Source organism: Melanerpes formicivorus, unplaced genomic scaffold (genome assembly GCF_026170545.1).
Source record: "Melanerpes formicivorus ecotype bairdi unplaced genomic scaffold, bMelFor1.0.p_v2 SCAF_8, whole genome shotgun sequence".
Lineage (NCBI taxonomy): Eukaryota > Metazoa > Chordata > Aves > Piciformes > Picidae > Melanerpes > Melanerpes formicivorus.
In genome coordinates, this window is record NW_027142360.1 from 12,072,994 (window position 1) to 12,089,789 (window position 16,796).

At 41.5% G+C, this 16,796-nt stretch overlaps 1 protein-coding gene across 1 annotated transcript in view; it reads right to left on the reverse strand.

Moving 5' to 3' along the window:
* Positions 1–4,749: 4,749 nt before the first annotated feature.
* Positions 4,750–16,796, reverse strand: part of SLC13A4 (solute carrier family 13 member 4) — a 30,966-nt gene continuing 18,919 nt past the window's right edge. The window contains exons 9-16 of the mRNA XM_068142160.1: positions 16,630–16,749; positions 13,076–13,177; positions 12,166–12,267; positions 10,580–10,677; positions 8,017–8,147; positions 7,100–7,261; positions 5,984–6,121; positions 4,750–5,349 (exon numbers count right to left, since the gene is read on the reverse strand). Coding sequence (XP_067998261.1) covers positions 5,212–5,349; positions 5,984–6,121; positions 7,100–7,261; positions 8,017–8,147; positions 10,580–10,677; positions 12,166–12,267; positions 13,076–13,177; positions 16,630–16,749 — 991 coding nt within the window. The 3' untranslated portion in view covers positions 4,750–5,211. The remainder of the gene's footprint in view (positions 5,350–5,983; positions 6,122–7,099; positions 7,262–8,016; positions 8,148–10,579; positions 10,678–12,165; positions 12,268–13,075; positions 13,178–16,629; positions 16,750–16,796) is intronic.

A 16,796-nucleotide genomic window follows, 5' to 3' on the forward strand; every position in this document is an offset into this window, starting at 1 on the left:
CACTTCAAGATCTGTCACTGTCCTTGGAGCTGTTCAAGAAATGTGTGGACGTGGCACTTCAGGACATGGTTTAATGGCTGTGGTGGTCTTAGGTTGGAGCTTGGACTTGATGATCTTAGAGATCTCTTCCAACTGAAACAATTCTATGATTCAACCTATGTTTCAAATTCATTGTTTCTCCTACTGTTGTTTCTTCTCCCTTTGGCTTGGTTGATGAGGTTGGGGATGCCTCTGGAGTGATGGGAAAATGTAATCCAGGCATATAGTCAGCAGTTGCTTTGTGAATTCGTGCAATTGTTTTAAGTGTGCTTTTTTTTTCCTCTTGGCCTAGGGCACAGTATTTCTCCTTGTGCATGGTCTTCAGCTTTTGCATTCAATTCACTTGACTATCATGTATTTTCTTAGCGTTAGGACCATTTATTTGCTCTCCCCCTTATTGCTTGTCTGATAGGCTCCTCTACTCCCATTGCTGCCATTAAAAGCCTCGGTGTGTTGAGAAAACACACATCATACTGTGGTACTATCTTCTGTTTGCATGGAAAGCAAGGTCTGAATTTGTAAACCATTGTTTTAAACAATTGCTGCTGCAAATTTGGGAGAAAATACTGCAGTAATTTGAATAGATTTGAGTTTTTATCAAGTCAATAATCAAATACTTTTTTTCCTGCAAAATGGAAAAGTCCTATCAGTGAGTTTGAAAACAACTTCCAGGAGGACTTATTCCATCACCTTCCCAAGGACTGAAGTGTGACCGACCACCATGTAGTTCCCCAAATCTTCCACTTCAAAGATGAGTGACATTTGCTTTATTCCAGTCTTCAGAGGCTTCCCTGGGTCACCATAACCATTCAAAGACAATGGAGAGTAGCCTCATGATGACATCAGCCAGCTTCCTTAGCATTTATTTAGATTTGTTTTGCAGTTTTAGTGCTTATAGGGGCGCTCCTTGATGCAAAACTGAGACCCAGAGTGATCCCAGTCCAGTCAGTGTTCTCACCAGTGAGTCACAGCCCTGAAGATCTGCACACAGACAGTAACAGTGGCTGGCAATGTCAGCCCCAAATACAGTAAAGGGGTGAACCAGGCCTAAGGTCCATTCCAAGAAATTTGTTGAGCAAAAGGAGATGGGATGAGACCAGAGAGCCGATTTGAGATGAGGCTACAGCATAGGCTTGGCATCATCTAAGAAACAAGGCCGAATGTGGACAGAAACGTGGAGCTTGAGATGTGTGCTTATGTGGTATTCCTGGGACCTAGGGAAGGAGAAATGGGTGGGAGTTGCAAGTGAGGCTACCCAGGGCTATTAAGGCACACAGTATCCTGGGGCTGACTTTCCTGACTCCATCTGATTCAGCTAAAACACTAGTACCTCCATCTGCCTGCTATAAAAACAGGTGATACTTCAGAGGAATTATTCAAAGACAGGCTAAAGTTTAATGAAGCCAACCCTTGTTTTTTAAGTTATTACATTAGATAGCATCATCTACATCAGAAACTTGTTAGGTAGCATCATCTCTATTGGAAACTTGTTTAATGAAGTCAGGTAAAGATTCCTGGTAATGCAGAGAATCAGTCTTTACAGTGATTTCTGATGAATAAAGTAACATAGTGCTGAGCTGGCAGCACAGGACATTTCTCAGAGTGTTACTGTGGGGAGTTGTGATATCATTCAAAATATTTATTGCCTTTGTTAAGGCAGAATTTTTCCACTGTGGTCCTCCTTTGTGGTTCTCTTTTGTCCTGTGGTGCTGGCAGCTGTGTGCACCAACAGTTGTTACGACTCATCTCTGCATGCTTTCTTGGAGACATTTGTTATACGTGCCAAGCATCCAGAAATGTGCTTTGAAAGGCCCAGACTAACATCAACTCAGATTGCAGGTGGCCCATAGATTACTGGTGAAACTGTAATGTTGCAAAGGAAGAAGCTGGAATTTTCAGAATGGGGATTTCATAAAAGCAGGTTATATCTGTGTTTGCAGAAACATGATTGTCAATTGGTGTTTGTGTGTGAAAGTCAATATTTGTTGTATATAATGCAGAATTCTTCTGAATATTAGGAAGTTATGGTGGATATTGGAGTGCATGCTACGAGTAAAGCTTTTTGTTTGTTTGGGTTTGTGTTGGTTTTGTTTGTTTTCCTCAGAGGTACAAGAAAGAGATACTTAGCTCTATTTGTTGCACTTTTCAGTGGTATATGCTAAGATTTACTTTATGAAGTCCCAGGCCAAGGTTATTTTTCTTGACTTTGAGATAAAGTAGATGTGGAGGATATTTGCTTTTTTACCTAAAACATGCATCAATCACAGCCAAATTTATTTCCTTGACAAATAAACTGAATTTCATAAATTGCCTTTAGAATATATATATATATTACTGCCAAGGTCAACTCTGGCTTCAGTATTTAGTATATGTGGAAAAAATTAAATACCCTATCCCTGTAAATCATCAAATCAAACACTGCTTTTTTGCTGATGCTTAGTGGGACATTGCAATGACAAATGCCAGCAGCTGTGGACATGGAAGCATGCTGAGAGCGCCACGAGGGAGGGCCAGAGCCACTGCACATTTCTCCAAATTTCATAAGACACAAACTGCATCAGAGACTGAAGAAAATGTTACTGAATAAGTATTGCTTAAGATGTGCTGCTAACACAGCACCAAGCAATTTTCATTTGCCTAGCTTTAAGTGTTATTACTGAAGAGTTTTGGTGGCTGCTGTTTGTGAGTAATCCTACATCTCCTAAAACTGATTGGCATGCCAGCTGTTTGTCTCTCTTGCAAATGAGAATCCTGTGTTCATATCCCCTAAGAGAGGTGTGGGATAGCAAGGCCTGATGGGAGCTGAGCTGAGAAATAAGTATGAGGAGGGTGAGAGTGTTTTGTTGCTGAGCAGCTAGGCAATTTGATGATGGGGGATGAAGCGTGAAGTGAAAAGGATTAGAAGATGAGTGCACAGTAAAAGGCACAAAGCGGCTGGAGCTTTGGGAATAAACCAAGCCACAAAGTTTCCTGGCAAGGGGAAACACGTTGCTTGTAACTCTGGGAACTGCTGCTTGTGTTGTAGGGACAGGACCTTTGTTACTGTATGCAGCTTGGTGGGGCACTAGAATCTGTGCAAGGATGGCAGCTGGGGCAGCTCTGCTTTGAGCACTCTGGTGGGCTGTGCCCAGCAGGAGCCACACTCAGGGAGGGGAGCTAGAGTAGTGTAGAGCATCTGGATCCCAGAGAATAGGAGTAGCTTGTATGCTGGGGTGTAGCAGAATAGGAGGATCATACAATCAGTCAGAGTTGGAAGGGACCACAAGGATCATCTAGTTCCAACCCCCCTGCCATGGGCAGGGACGCCCCACACTAGATCAGGCTGGCCAGAGCCTCCTCCAGCCTGGTCTTAAACACTTCCAGGGATGAGGCCTCAACCACCTCCCTGGACAACCCATTCCAGGGCTTCACCACTCTCACGCTGATGAACTTCTTCCTCACGTCCAATCAGACTTGTTCAGCAGAAACTTGAACACAGGAAGTTCCATCTAAACAGGAGGAGGAACTTCTTTATGTTGAGGGTGCTGGAGCACTGGAAAAGGCTGCCCAGAGAAGTGTTAGAATCTCCATCTATGAAGTCATTCAAAGACCACCTGAATTCTGTCCTGTGCAACCTGCTCTAGGTGACCCTGCTCTGGTGGGGGGTGTTGGACTAGATGATCTCCAACCCCTATCATTCTGTGTGATTCTGAGGCAGTAAACAAACACTGCTTCCCTAAGGGCTTGCTAGGTTATGAGATGAAATGTATCCTATTTATATTTGCATAGAGAACCAGAATATGCAGCAGTGAATAATTTATTTTATTGACATTTGATGTTTGCAGATAGACATTCACACTAACATCTAGTGAGCCTAGAGCATAAGTGCAAAGCATAAAAAGTAATTAAAGTATATAGAGAGAGTGTGATTACATGATACCCAACCACCCTACTGTACATCTTAAATATACTATCATTGAAGAAATCATTAAAAACAGGAACATAATACCATAAGAGGCTTACTGAGTATCAGGGAGATCTAGTCATAAAAGTGGGGTATTCACTTTGCAAATACTAAAGAGATTGGCCTTTTGGTCTGGTAGTTGTCTGCTCTATGTCACCATTTCCTCTGTCTGAAGTTCCTGATCTCTGGGCTGCTAGAGAGCAGGTGGGTGTAATATCCAAGTGAATGTGCACAATGAGGAGATACACCAGCACCACTCCACTTCAGCCCTCTCCCTTCTTACTCATGGAGTGGCACTGAGTGCCATCGTGGATGAGATTGTACCTTCTCTGTCATTGGAGTTGTAACTATGTGGCTATCTAAAGAGCAGCCAAAGATAGAGGAGAGCAACCTGTCTGTTGGCCTAGTAAGCTTTTGCTGGTCACAGCTTCTGATGCTGAAACAGCTACCACTGCAGAACAATGGTAAGGAAAGAAGGTATTGAAAAAACTTTCTATGTTTCTGAAGCTCTTCCTTCCAAAGCAGAACCTGGAAGTATTGAAATATTAGATGCTTTGTACCAGGGCTGTGAGGAAAAAAAAAATCCTTCCTAAGTGTTTGGTGTTTTCTGTTATCCCTTTGAAGTGCTGTAGCTGGTGTTTGGTGGCTATATTTCTGTCCAGGCAACATGGGTTAGGTGGAAAAGTGGTTTCTTGCAACACCATGATGAGTCACCTCAAAAGAAGAATAGTTACTTGCTGTTAAAAGAAACAGGCTTATGAAACTCTGGATCTGAGACTAAGATTTATCCTTCATTCTCTATAGAAGTCAATGATACAACTGAATATCCTACTTCTGAGTTCAGCAGTGTGTGTATACTTGTCTTCTGTCACTGGAGTCCTATATCCCCCATTGTACAAGTCCTATATTTCTGTTCTAGGGTGTAAAAAAGCCATGAGCAAAGAATATGGACAATTTATTATTTTCCTTTTCAGTTATGGTATCACAGGGAAAGCAACAATACAGCAAAGCTTATCTCTCCTTTTAACTCACACTGATTTTTCAGAACTGACAAACTTGTGCTCCTTGTAGATTTTCTTCATGGTTTTGCCAAGGATCCTAGTTCTATCTATATACAAATTTTCTCCTTTCTTTCATATGTGAAATATAAGTGTAATACTTTGTCCCAACTTGCTTTGGTCTTGCACTTTTTTTTTTTCTCCTTCTTTTTTTGATGTTTTCATTAGAGATTATGTTTGGCTAGTGATGTTGCTGACTGCTGCCCATTCTGGAAAAGTATTCAGCTGGAAGAGTCTAATTCCCCAGGTGTTGATTGCCACCGTGACAACAGCCAAGCCAATCAGGTTTACACCCAGGCCAGCTTTCACCTACAAAACCAAAATGCATCAGAACACAAATCAATGACAACTTGATCAAAAGCAGTAACCATAGAAAAGTAGCATGCATCTATGCATTTATACTGACACATATATAGTGTGGAAAATTATGTGTATTGATTTCTAGAGCCCCAAAACCCCACGGCATTATGTATCACAGTGTGCATTGTAGGAGTGTTCAGGAGTGATAGTCAAAGGTCAGGCTTATGAAGGTCATTAGAAAACTGTTGAGCTTCTTGCTTGAAGTTCTCAATCAGATAATTAGAATGGGGAGTTGTACCACACATAGCAGGGTGATAACTGCATGAATTCCCATGGAGCTATGTCATAAATCTAATTTCTCATGCTCTCAGTTGTTTGTCTTAACAGATCAAAGCAAAGGATTGTATACTTTTTAATACTTCTTTGGACTATTGCCTTCATAAAAATAAAGATGAGATATATGCCTATCCTGCAGCAGATGTGTGGATGTTTTTAACCTAACAGCTCAGTCACATTACATCAGTGCAGATAAGACTTTAAATTAGCACTAATATAATCATTATTATTATTGGCTGCAGGACGTGGGAACAAGGTATTGAAGTTGCATGAAGCATGGGAGGATGTGCCTGATCTCAAGACTCACCATATCTTTAATCTGGCAGTGCCCATAACTGAAGACAATGGCATTTGGAGGGTTACCCACTGGCAGCATCACCGCAAATGAGATACACATGGTGACAGGAATCAGGGTATATAAAGGATTGATAAGCAGGGTTTCTGACTGGAAAGAGAAAGGAGGATAGGTGTTTCACTTAAACAATAAAAGCCACTGCTCACAATTAGGATGAAAGGAACCTCACCGCTTTATATGAAGATAACATTCTGTGAATCTCACCTCCTTAATTTCTCATCTTAAGTGTGGAAGTGTTTTTTTCTCTGCTTGTTTTGAATAAGAGTAGTGCTATAATGTGGAGCTGGTCATACTCTAGGGGTTTCTTTTGAGAGGAGTGTGGAGGGTAGAGATTGCTGCCACTAGGCAGCCTTTGCTCCTGTGTCCCTCTGTGTTGTGTCTTCCAGATCTTAACACTGACTGCTGCTTCAGTCTTTGTCCAAAAAGTCACAACAGATTGACCTGAAGAACTTTAAGTTGCTGAAGATACTATCATGTAAAGTCCTTCTGAATGGTGGTTAACAAAACTAGTTGGTTGTGATCCAGACTCACATGGCAAGAAGTAATGATGCAGTATTATTTATGATAGTCTAAATAATTGTTCTTTCACTGCAGCCTTAAGTGGTGGTGAAATTTGGCCTTTTTATTTACATTACTATGGCCTAGTTTTATAATCAAAGGGAAAGGTATCACAAGGCTAGCTTTGTTTTGGAAAGGGAAGTGGCTCCAGGTTACTTTTATAGTCAAAAAAGAGAAACTGCCTTAAGATGGCAGACCAGACTACTGAAAGTACAGTGCTGCTCTAAATTTTTCTTTGAGAGAGTCTCTTTCTGCGTGGAACACAGGTAAATTTGAGCTCATAAACCCTGCAGACACAATTGGTTATTTTAGTGTGATTGTGCATTCATATTACTTCAGAGCTGTTTGCATACGGTACTTTGGGAGAATCACATGAAATTGTTGTAGTAGGGAGACATGACCTGCATTGTGCTTCATATCATATAAAAAAAGATAAATAAGATATTTTTTTCCTGCAACTGCTGGTCCATTATAGAATGACAGGCTAAAAATATCACTGTTTTCACTTACCATGCTGCATAAAATAGGCAGAAAAATGGTTATGGTTGCTGGATTACTAACAAACTCTGTTACCAGGGACACCAAAATACAGGCCAGCAGGGTTACAGCCCAGTAGGGAAGACTGCTCAGGGAGAGCATTTGGCGTCCGATCCATGTAGAGAGGCCAGAGGTCTGAGGAAAGGACAGAAGCATAAGAATAACTAAATAGTTTGCATGTTTGTAAAACAGATTCTTCTCTTTGGGGCAGTTGGCATCAGAGAATCCCACCAGAAAATACACAAAGTTTAGGTCAATGCTTTCTGCATTTCATTTTGTTCCATAAACTGCATTTCACTTCTGTGCCTAATACATGCCCCTAGTAACAAAGAGACACATTTGGCAGTTAATAACACTAAGAAGGCACCAAGGCTGATCTCTCCTTCTTCAGCATATAGACTGAGATATTGAACATTGCTGATGAAAGATTGCACAGTCTGGCTAGAATTAGTTTTGAGATTAAAATGCACAGATTTAGTTGTCTACATATAGGAGATTATAGGAGAGCTAGATGTGTATTCATGGAATATGCTGGGTGCAGATGTGGCCTAGAGTATGATTTATCCAGTTAGTGCTAGGAGCTTGACTCAGTTGCCCAGAAAGGAGCCTTCAGTGGCAGCTCAGATGTTGCCCCTCTGGTTAGCTGCTAGTTGAAAAAAGTGTAATGTCTTCCTCAGATCTTGTGTCATGTCTACCAGCCTGGAAGGAATATTTAGAAATGTCAGGCACCTACACAATTGACTTGAGCCCTTAACTATCTTTTTGTTAGCTAGATCGCTATCCACTGAGTGCAGAGTGTATCCACATTAAAAATCCAAACTGGCAAGCATACAAAGGGATAAATGTCCAAGCTTATAATTGTTTTAAGAAGGAGCAATCTAAATCTGTACCTTGCATCCAGCTGCTAAGGCATAACCTCCTCCAACCAACACTACAATCTCCCAGGGCATGGTCTTCTGGAAGTCCTTCCAGGTAATGATGGGTTCCAGCGTGTTAATGTCTGTTGACTTTTGACCATCTCCTACATCAAAAAAGCAATCGTATGGCCAGTGTTACCTCAGCCTTTTGACACAGATCTTCATTTTTTCACACTAGTAGGAATCATGAACTATGCACATGACTTATCTGGAGAACTCTCTGTGAGAGAGGTGAAGAAGTGTGTAGGCTATTTCTCTGGTTAGCTCAGCCTCTGAAAATGCAGCATAAGTACTCCAAATGTCCTGACTTCCCTTTGGTCGCTCTGTTGATGTGAACAGTTACCAACCCCTGTGTTTCATTGTATAGCCCTTTGAGGGACTGTGCATCCTGGCCTGTATCAGGAAAAGTGTGGCCAGCAGGAGCAGCGAGGTCATTCGGCCCCTGTACACTGCACCAGTTAGGCTGCACCTCGAGTACTGTGTCCAGTTCTGAGCCCCTTACTTTAGGTTTAGGAAGGATGTTGACTTGCTGGAGCGTGTCCAGAGAAGGGCAACAAAGTTGGTGAGGGGTTTGGAACACAAGCCCTATGAGGAGAGACTGAGGGAGTTGGGGTTGCTTAGCCTGTAGAAAAGGAGACTCAGGGGTGACCTTATTGCTCTCTACAACTACCTGAAAGGAGGTTGTAGCTAGGTGGGGGTTGGTCTCTTCTCCCAGGCAACCAGCACCAGAGCAAGAGGACACAGTCTCAAGCTGCACCAGAGGAGGTTTAGGCTGGAGGTCAGGAGGAAGTTCTACACAGAGAGAGTGATTGCCCATTGGAATGGGCTGCCCGGGGAGGTGGTGGAGTCACCATCACTGGAGGTGTTCAGGAGGAGACTTGATAGGGTGCTTGGTTGCATGGTTTAGTTGATTAGGTGGTGTTGGATGATAGGTTGGACATGATGATCTTGAAGGTCTCTTCCAACCTGGTCTCTCCTCCTCTCCTCCTCTCCTCCTCTCCTCCTCTCCTCCTCTCCTCCTCTCCTCCTCTCCTCCTCTCCTCCTCTCCTCCTCTCCTCCTCTCCTCCTCTCCTCCTCTCCTCCTCTCCTCCTCTCCTCCTCTCCTCCTCTCCTCCTCTCCTCCTCTCCTCCTTTTTATCTGAGGACATTAATTTTTTTAGATGCATGGGTATTTTCTTGAAGTAGGAATTAGAGAGTGTCTTTTTTCCTAAAAGCTGCATAATATGCATCTAGATATGTTTGTAATCTTTACATAAGACTTTATGCAGGAAAATCTATTTTCATGTGGAACTGCTGAAAGCTTTGCACAGAAAAATGATCAATACCACTGCATGCTACCTAAAGGTGAATGTGAAATAGTGATTGTCAAGAGGACTATGAGGGAAGAATTATGCAAAGTTGGAACTTCATCTGACATTTACTGACCTCTTTTATATTCATTTTGTGACATTAAAAATTATTTCTACTCTATGTCCTGACCAAATTGTTTATTAGAGCTTATCTGTAGCCAGTTTTGAAAACATACACATTCTTGTTTTCTGTATCTCTCCATCTGAACCTTTTCTAATAAACCAGTCCTAAGTTTTGGTAACTATCTTAACACAGAAGAGATGGTGGTCTCAGACACAACTTCTCTTTTTCATCTCCTGGGAAGACAATATGAATTACAGAATCACCAAGGTTGGAAGAGACCTCAAAGATCTATTCTATTCTAATCCTGTCCTGTGCAGTTGTAAGTCATGTGTAGTACAAAGCCTGTCGCAAGAAGAGGTTGTATGTGTGGGAAATGTAAAGGAGGTGTTTGGCAAGAAGATGCATGATAAGGCTTGTGCAAAAGCCATTAAAGGGTCTGGGCCAACTTTGTTTCTGTTATAATTCTTCCGAAATCAAATAAATTGAAGTAGTGACTCTGACCTCCTTTTTCAGGCTTAGAGTACTTTTTCTTTTAGTAGTGGACTGAAAGCACTTATTGCCCTGTTCTGTCTGTCTTTCTGAGCTGAAGTGCAATTTGCAAGTAAACAATTAGCATTCTAATTCTTGTTTGGAAGAAGTAATCATACAGTAGTGACAGGACTAGGGGAAATGGTTTGAGGCTGCACCAGGGGAGGTTCAGTCTGGATGTTAGAAAACACTTCCGTACTGAAAGGGTTGTCAAGTGTTGGAATGGTCTGCCCAGGGCAGTGGTGGAGTCACCGTCCCTGGAGGTTATTTAAGCAGCATGTGGACCTGATGCTTAGGGATATAGTTTAGTGTTGACCCTTCAGGGCTGGGTTGAGGGTTGGACTAGATGATCTTTGAGGTCTCTTCCAACAGGATGTATTCTGTGATTCTGTGATCATCAAGTCCAACCTGTCACCACAGACCTCATTAAAGCAACTAAAAAGGGGGTCTGATGTAGGAAGGGCTGGTATCAGAGAAGAAACCAAAACCTGGCTTTCCACGGTAAAAATGTCTTCTTGGAACATTTTACAAAGAACAGAAAAATATCATTGAAAGCACTGGAAAATGTGCCAGATCTTGCTGCATTCTCCTCACCTTTTTCCCTTTTTCCAAAACATGGCTTTTGTGCTGGAATCAGGAAAAGGAGAAACCCAAGAAACACAGAGACGGTGGCATCAGTTCGGTAGCCTTTCCTAGGGAAGAAACAGTAGGTTATCATAACACTAGGTTATCATAAAAACACACTAACAATTACATGTCCAAACAAAGCACATGGCTCCAGGCAAATTGTTGCAGGTGAAGTCATATTTCTAGTTCTGAAATCTTACTAGCAGCCCTCTAAAAAAATATGCCTGCATATCAAAGATACAAATTGGAGGTTTTCTTCCCCATTTATTAAACTGACTCCTGTAGCCAGATTCAGTCACTGCTCGGTAATTTTTAGCATTCCAGTGAAAACAAAATCCCTTTTGGTTTACAAATCCTTTAACTCAGAGGCACAGGGAAATAGTGTATTTGCAAAAAGCAGGAAAGAGTAAACATGTTCTGGGGAGAAAGCCAAACCCAAGAGAACCTTTAGAAAGGAGCTGTAGATTGATTTTAAATTAAATGTTTAAAAATTATTCTGAAGAAGTATTTTGAGGAGTGCTAAATCTAGTATTAGAAATTATTTTTCTGTCGAAATGAGGATGCAATGGAAACAACAAGAAAATGTAAGTTCACAGTATCACCAAGGTTGGAAGAGACCTCAAAAATCAACCCATCACCACAGACCTCATAACTAGACCATGGCACCAAGTGCCACATCCAATCCCATCTTGAACCCCTCCAGGGATGGTGACCCCACCACCTCCCTGGGCAGCACATTCCAATGGTGAACGACTCTCTCAGTGAAGAACTTTCTCCTCACCTCGAGCCTAAACTTCCCCTGGTGCAGCTTGAGACTGTGTCCTCTTGTTCTGGTGCAGGTTACTTGAGAGAAGAGACCAACCCCTTCCTGGCTACAACCCCCCTTCAGGTAGTTGAAGACAGCCATAAGGTCTCCCCTGAGCCTCCTCCAGGCTAAACAATCCCAGCTCCCTCAGCCTCTCCTCGTAGGGCTTGTGCTCAAGGCCTCTCACCAGCCTCATTGCCCTTCTCTGGTCAAATCACTTATTCTTTTATATGCATTGTCCGTTGTAGTTACTTTTAATGTTTTAATGTTTCAACATTATTTAAAATAAAAGAGAAATTATTTGCTTCTGTGTCATATTTAATTGAAAAGGACATTTTTCTGGCTAAAAAGTGATCTTAAGAAATACGCACTTTTTGCCCCAAATTATTATTTCAAAATAAAATGTTAAAACATTATGAATTTTATTTGCATTGTGGCCCAAGTGACAGCTTCTCTGTGAATGTGGTAAAATGTTTTAACTTCAGAATCAAATCCTCCTATTTTTATTTTTATTTTTTTTCATTTAAGATATGTTTATTTTACTTCTGCTGTTTAATTCACTCTGCTTACTGAGAAAGAATGCAATCAGTCAGTGGGTGAACAGATGCAGTTTAAATGGCAAAATCCCAGTTTTTGAAGAAAGACTTCCATTTTCACCACCTTGATATTATAAAGGCAAAAATTACTGCAGGAAGTCAGTAGAAGCAAGGCCATATTCCTGTGCAGTTGTTGAGGGAATTTCACTTACTTCTCAAAAAAGGATGACCATCCTGGTACAAATCCAGGCTCACGAGTAAACCAAAGCAAGGCCATGAGGATGAAGAAAAATCCAGTCACCATCTCAGGATAGCTAAAAGGAAAAGAAGAAGAAAAAAAATATATTGAAAAGCTAGGAGTTAAACCTAAGGTCTGTCTCAAAAACCCAAGAGCAAGGTCCAGAAGAATAGTAGAAACTGATTCCAGAAAAATGATCTAAACCACAGAAAATGGAGAGATCAGATTAAAGAATTCTGCGTTTGGCTCCCAGCTGAGAACGACCTAAACCTATTTAAAAATAGGCTAAAAATATCCTTCTGCATTTGCAATTTGATCATTCCTGGGCAAGACCTGAAGGAAAATATTTATAAATGCTTGGGTTTTTGTTTGCATGCTTATCTGATTAAATGTGTTTAGAAGGTGGAGTTCATATTGCTGTTCCACCGTAAACACTTTCTATTGCCTTTTTTGAAGTCTAAAAAGCGTAGGAGCAAATGACGATGTCAATTAGCACAGATACTTTAAACACATGGGGAAAAAATATAGGGTGACTTGAGGATACTGAGATGTAATTTAGGATAGCTCTAAACTATGTCTGGTTTCATATTTAGGCATAGTCTAGACAAGTCTAGATTCCAAGTTCATCATACTCAGCAAGTTGATCTGTCAACATTTTAGCTGGACAGCACCTCAATATATTGGGAAGAATGGACTCCATGAGGTATCATCTCTTTGAAAAAAAATGAATCTGGCAAAATAACCTTTTCAGGAGACATTGCTTGCCACTGTAGATAAAGATTGTGGTCAACTGAGAGGGCTGGACATCTCATGACATGGGAAAATGCATCAAGGTTTACCCTGTCTAGATAGGCAAATTCCTGACGAAGGCAAGTGTGTTTTACCTAACAGTTCCCAGTTTCTTATACTCTTCTTGAATTCTTCTCTCTGACATTTCTTCCCGTTTGGTCTTCTTCTTCTTGCTCATGGAACAGGTCTCTTTAAAACTGAGGTAGGTAGCACAGTAAAATTAAACAAGGCATCAAGAGGGGAAAAAAGACATTAAAAAAAGTAATTTAAAAATAATAATGACATAAACTGAAAATTGCCAAGGGCTTTTGTGGGGTGTGACTGGGGCAAGGCCTCGTGGCAATGGGAAAGGAAGTTGCTGTGTGTGGTCTTTGCATGGTCTGGTTTCCAGATTCTTCTGAGAATCCATCACAGACATAGTGGGAAGGTCCCTACGGTGTTCTGACTAATACTAATTGGTATCCCTGAAACCATCCTAAACTGAGGCTTCCTCAGATGGCTGGTGGTGGCCAGATTTTTCTGGTGCCAGAAACCTCCAAAGGGCATGGCTACTTTCTATCATCATGTGGAGAGACTGTGACAGAGGCCAGTTATCAGTAGATTTTTATTTATTTATGTTTTTTAATGGGGCAACTGTATGCTTTTCAGTTGGATGAGGGGTATCCAACACATATGGAGCCCAGACTGACTACTGAGCCCAAGTTTGACCTGAATATTCCAGATTCATTGTAAGTAATAGGGGAAAGTTGTGCTGAGGATCCCACTAGCTTTCACAACCTGTCTGCTTCTGCTAATACTATCCATTGTTAAACAAAGTACAATCAGTGTAGCACCAAATTGTCTCTGCCACAGAGGCCAAGGCAATTACCCTAGTGTTTTGTCCAGCTGAAAAATGCCTGTACTGCTGCCAGAGATATTGAAGCACAGGCACGTTTCCTAACTGAGTGCATTTACACCTGCTATGCATTGGTATGACAATTAGGTGAAGTCATAGAATTATACAATCATAGAACGGTCCGAGTTGGAAGTAACCTCCAAAGGTCATCTAGTCCAACCCCCTCTGCAGTAAGCAGGGACATCCTCAACTAGATCAGGCTCCCCAGAGCCCTGTCAAGCCTCACTTTACATATCAGGCGCCCCAACCACCTTCCTGGGAAACCTGTTCCACTGTTCCGCTATCCTCATGGTAAAGAACTTCTTCCTAACATCCAATCTAAATCTTCTCTTCTCCAGTTTTAAGCCATTGCCCCTTGTCCTGTCACTACAGGCCTTTGTAAGCTGTCTCTCTCCTTCCTTCTTGTCTGCCCCCTTCACTTACTGAAAGACTGCTATTAGGTCTCCCCAGAGCCTCCTCTTTTCCAGTCTGAGCAAGCCCTGCTCCCTCAGTCTGTATTCATAGCACAGGTGCTTCAACCCCCTGATCATTTTTGTGGCCCTTCTCTATACCTGCTCCATCAAGTCCATGTCTTTCCTGTATTGAGGGCTCCAGAGCTGGACACGGCACTCCAAATGAGATCTCACCAGAGCAGAGTGGCAGAATCACCTCTCTGGATCTGCTGGCCACACTTGATGCAGCCCAGGATGTGATTGGCCTTCTGGGCTGCAAGCACACACTGCCTGCTCATGTCCAGCCTCTTGTCCATGAGCACCCCCAAGTCCTTTTCCACAGGGCTGCTCTCACCTCAGTCTGTACTATTGTGAGGAATGTGTCGACCCAGGTGCAGAACCTGCCTGCCTTTGTTGAACCTCATAAGGTTCACCTGGGCCCACCTCTCCAGCTTGTCCAAGTCCCTCTGGGTGACATCCCATCCCTCTGGTGTATTGACAGCACCACCCAGCTTGGTGTCATCTGCCAACTTGCTGATGGTGCACTTGATCCTACTGTCTATGTCATTGATAAAAATATTAAACAGTATAGGTCCCAGTATGGACTCCTGAGGGACACCACTTGTCACTGGTTGCTATCTGGACTTCAAACCATTGAGTACTACCCTCTGGATGTGACCATCCAGCCAATTCCTTATCCTCTGAACAGTCCACCCATCAAATCCATACCTCAGATTACTTTCATACTGTAACAAAGTCTGGACTTTCCTAATGGAAATTAAGATACTTGCAAACTCTTCAACACAGCTGCTGGAAGAGAAGAGTTCTATGGTTTGTAATAGGCAGTTCTACAGTAACAATTTTACCCTTAGCTCTGCTTTGCTGGCAAGGATACTTTGGTGAGTCCATTATCCTCCCCTTTTGACTTAGTCTAGTGCCTTAAAAGCAAGTCTGACACTTTTTCTCCAACTGGACCAAGTAACAACAGATGGATGACACTGGGCTTCTAAGGTAAAAACCATGAACATAATTGGAATTCATCAAACATTTATGCACAGGCATTGGGCAGCTGTTTCAACATATTCTAAGTGTTTCTAGTCTTTGGGTGGTTATGAAGGAAGAAATTGTAGCCAAGCTCCAAACATAGTATGTTCTTTAATGAACTGCAGTAAACAGGAGGCAGAGATTAAGGGGGTTTGGAATCAACCTCTGCTTCTCAAAAAGTCAATAATGTTTCAGTCTGGTATTATTTAGAACAACATTAATCAGCATGAGGTCTTGGATGCAGTGTGGAATTTGAATTATATTTATTTGTTTAAAAAGAGAGTAATTGAGGGTCATGTTGGGGCCTGTTGCTCTCAAGATTAAAAAAAAGGACTTATTTTAGTCTTTTAATTTGGAACTTCAGGGCTCAGGAGACTGACTGAGAGAAGGATATGGAGCTGTTCACCTCTAAATTACCTCTTCAAATCTAGTCAAGGTCATCAGCAAGCAAAAGTCATTATAATTTTATTTATTGTCTTAGGTGAAATAAATTAGTGATGTCAGTTCATCTTATTTTTAAAAGTGAACTAAATCAAATTAAGGCCACTTTAATTCTGAGCAAATGTGTCTGCACCACAATTTAATGCAGGTTAACTAATCCACTCTAAATGCACACATTTAGTCAATTTTCATTAACTTTGTGGAGTGCCTCTGCAAAAGGAATATGTAGTACAAATGAACTAGGAGACTGAGTTCTGTTCTTTTTGGAGGGCTAAGGGACTTACTGGTATCAAAGGCTATTCATCTCTTAGGCAGTGAGTCATTCCAGCTTTAAAGAGAAATATATATGGAATCTATTTACCTTTAACTAGTCATACACTGATTACATTGAGAGAGGGGAAGATCTGAAAAGTAACAGTTATTTTTCTGTTCATCTTTTAAGTTGTACTTTTCCAAAAGAACTTCTAACAAGATTTTTGTTCCACTATGAGATCCTCATGGTCATGAAAGTAAAAAAAAAAACAAACCTAAACCAAACTAAACCCCAACAACAACAACAACAACAACAACAATGAACCAACACTGGTTGACTGCATAGTAAGGACTTTCACCAGAAATACCAAGGCACTTCATACACAAGCAGCAATACTGTACACTGCTGTCTATACAACACAGCTAAGCAATAAGATTTCCTCCAGCAATTGTTCTGGCAAGAAGAAGGAACAAGGAAGGAAGTTTTCGTCATTTGCAACTGGGAACATCTTTATGAGGCATGTTCTAGAGAAGTCATAGACACCTGGCTTTCATAATCCATGCCTCTTGAAAAATCTGCACTCACTTGCAACCCAAGAACAGCCAATGCATCCAGAACCAAGTTAGGACCAACATGATGAGGGAGATGGGGAAACTGAATAGAAACCAAGTTCCGAAATTCACCACTTCAGCGTTTGGATAGTGGCTGTAAAGGAAAAAAAGGATACACAGTAAGTTAGGGCAGTAAAAGGA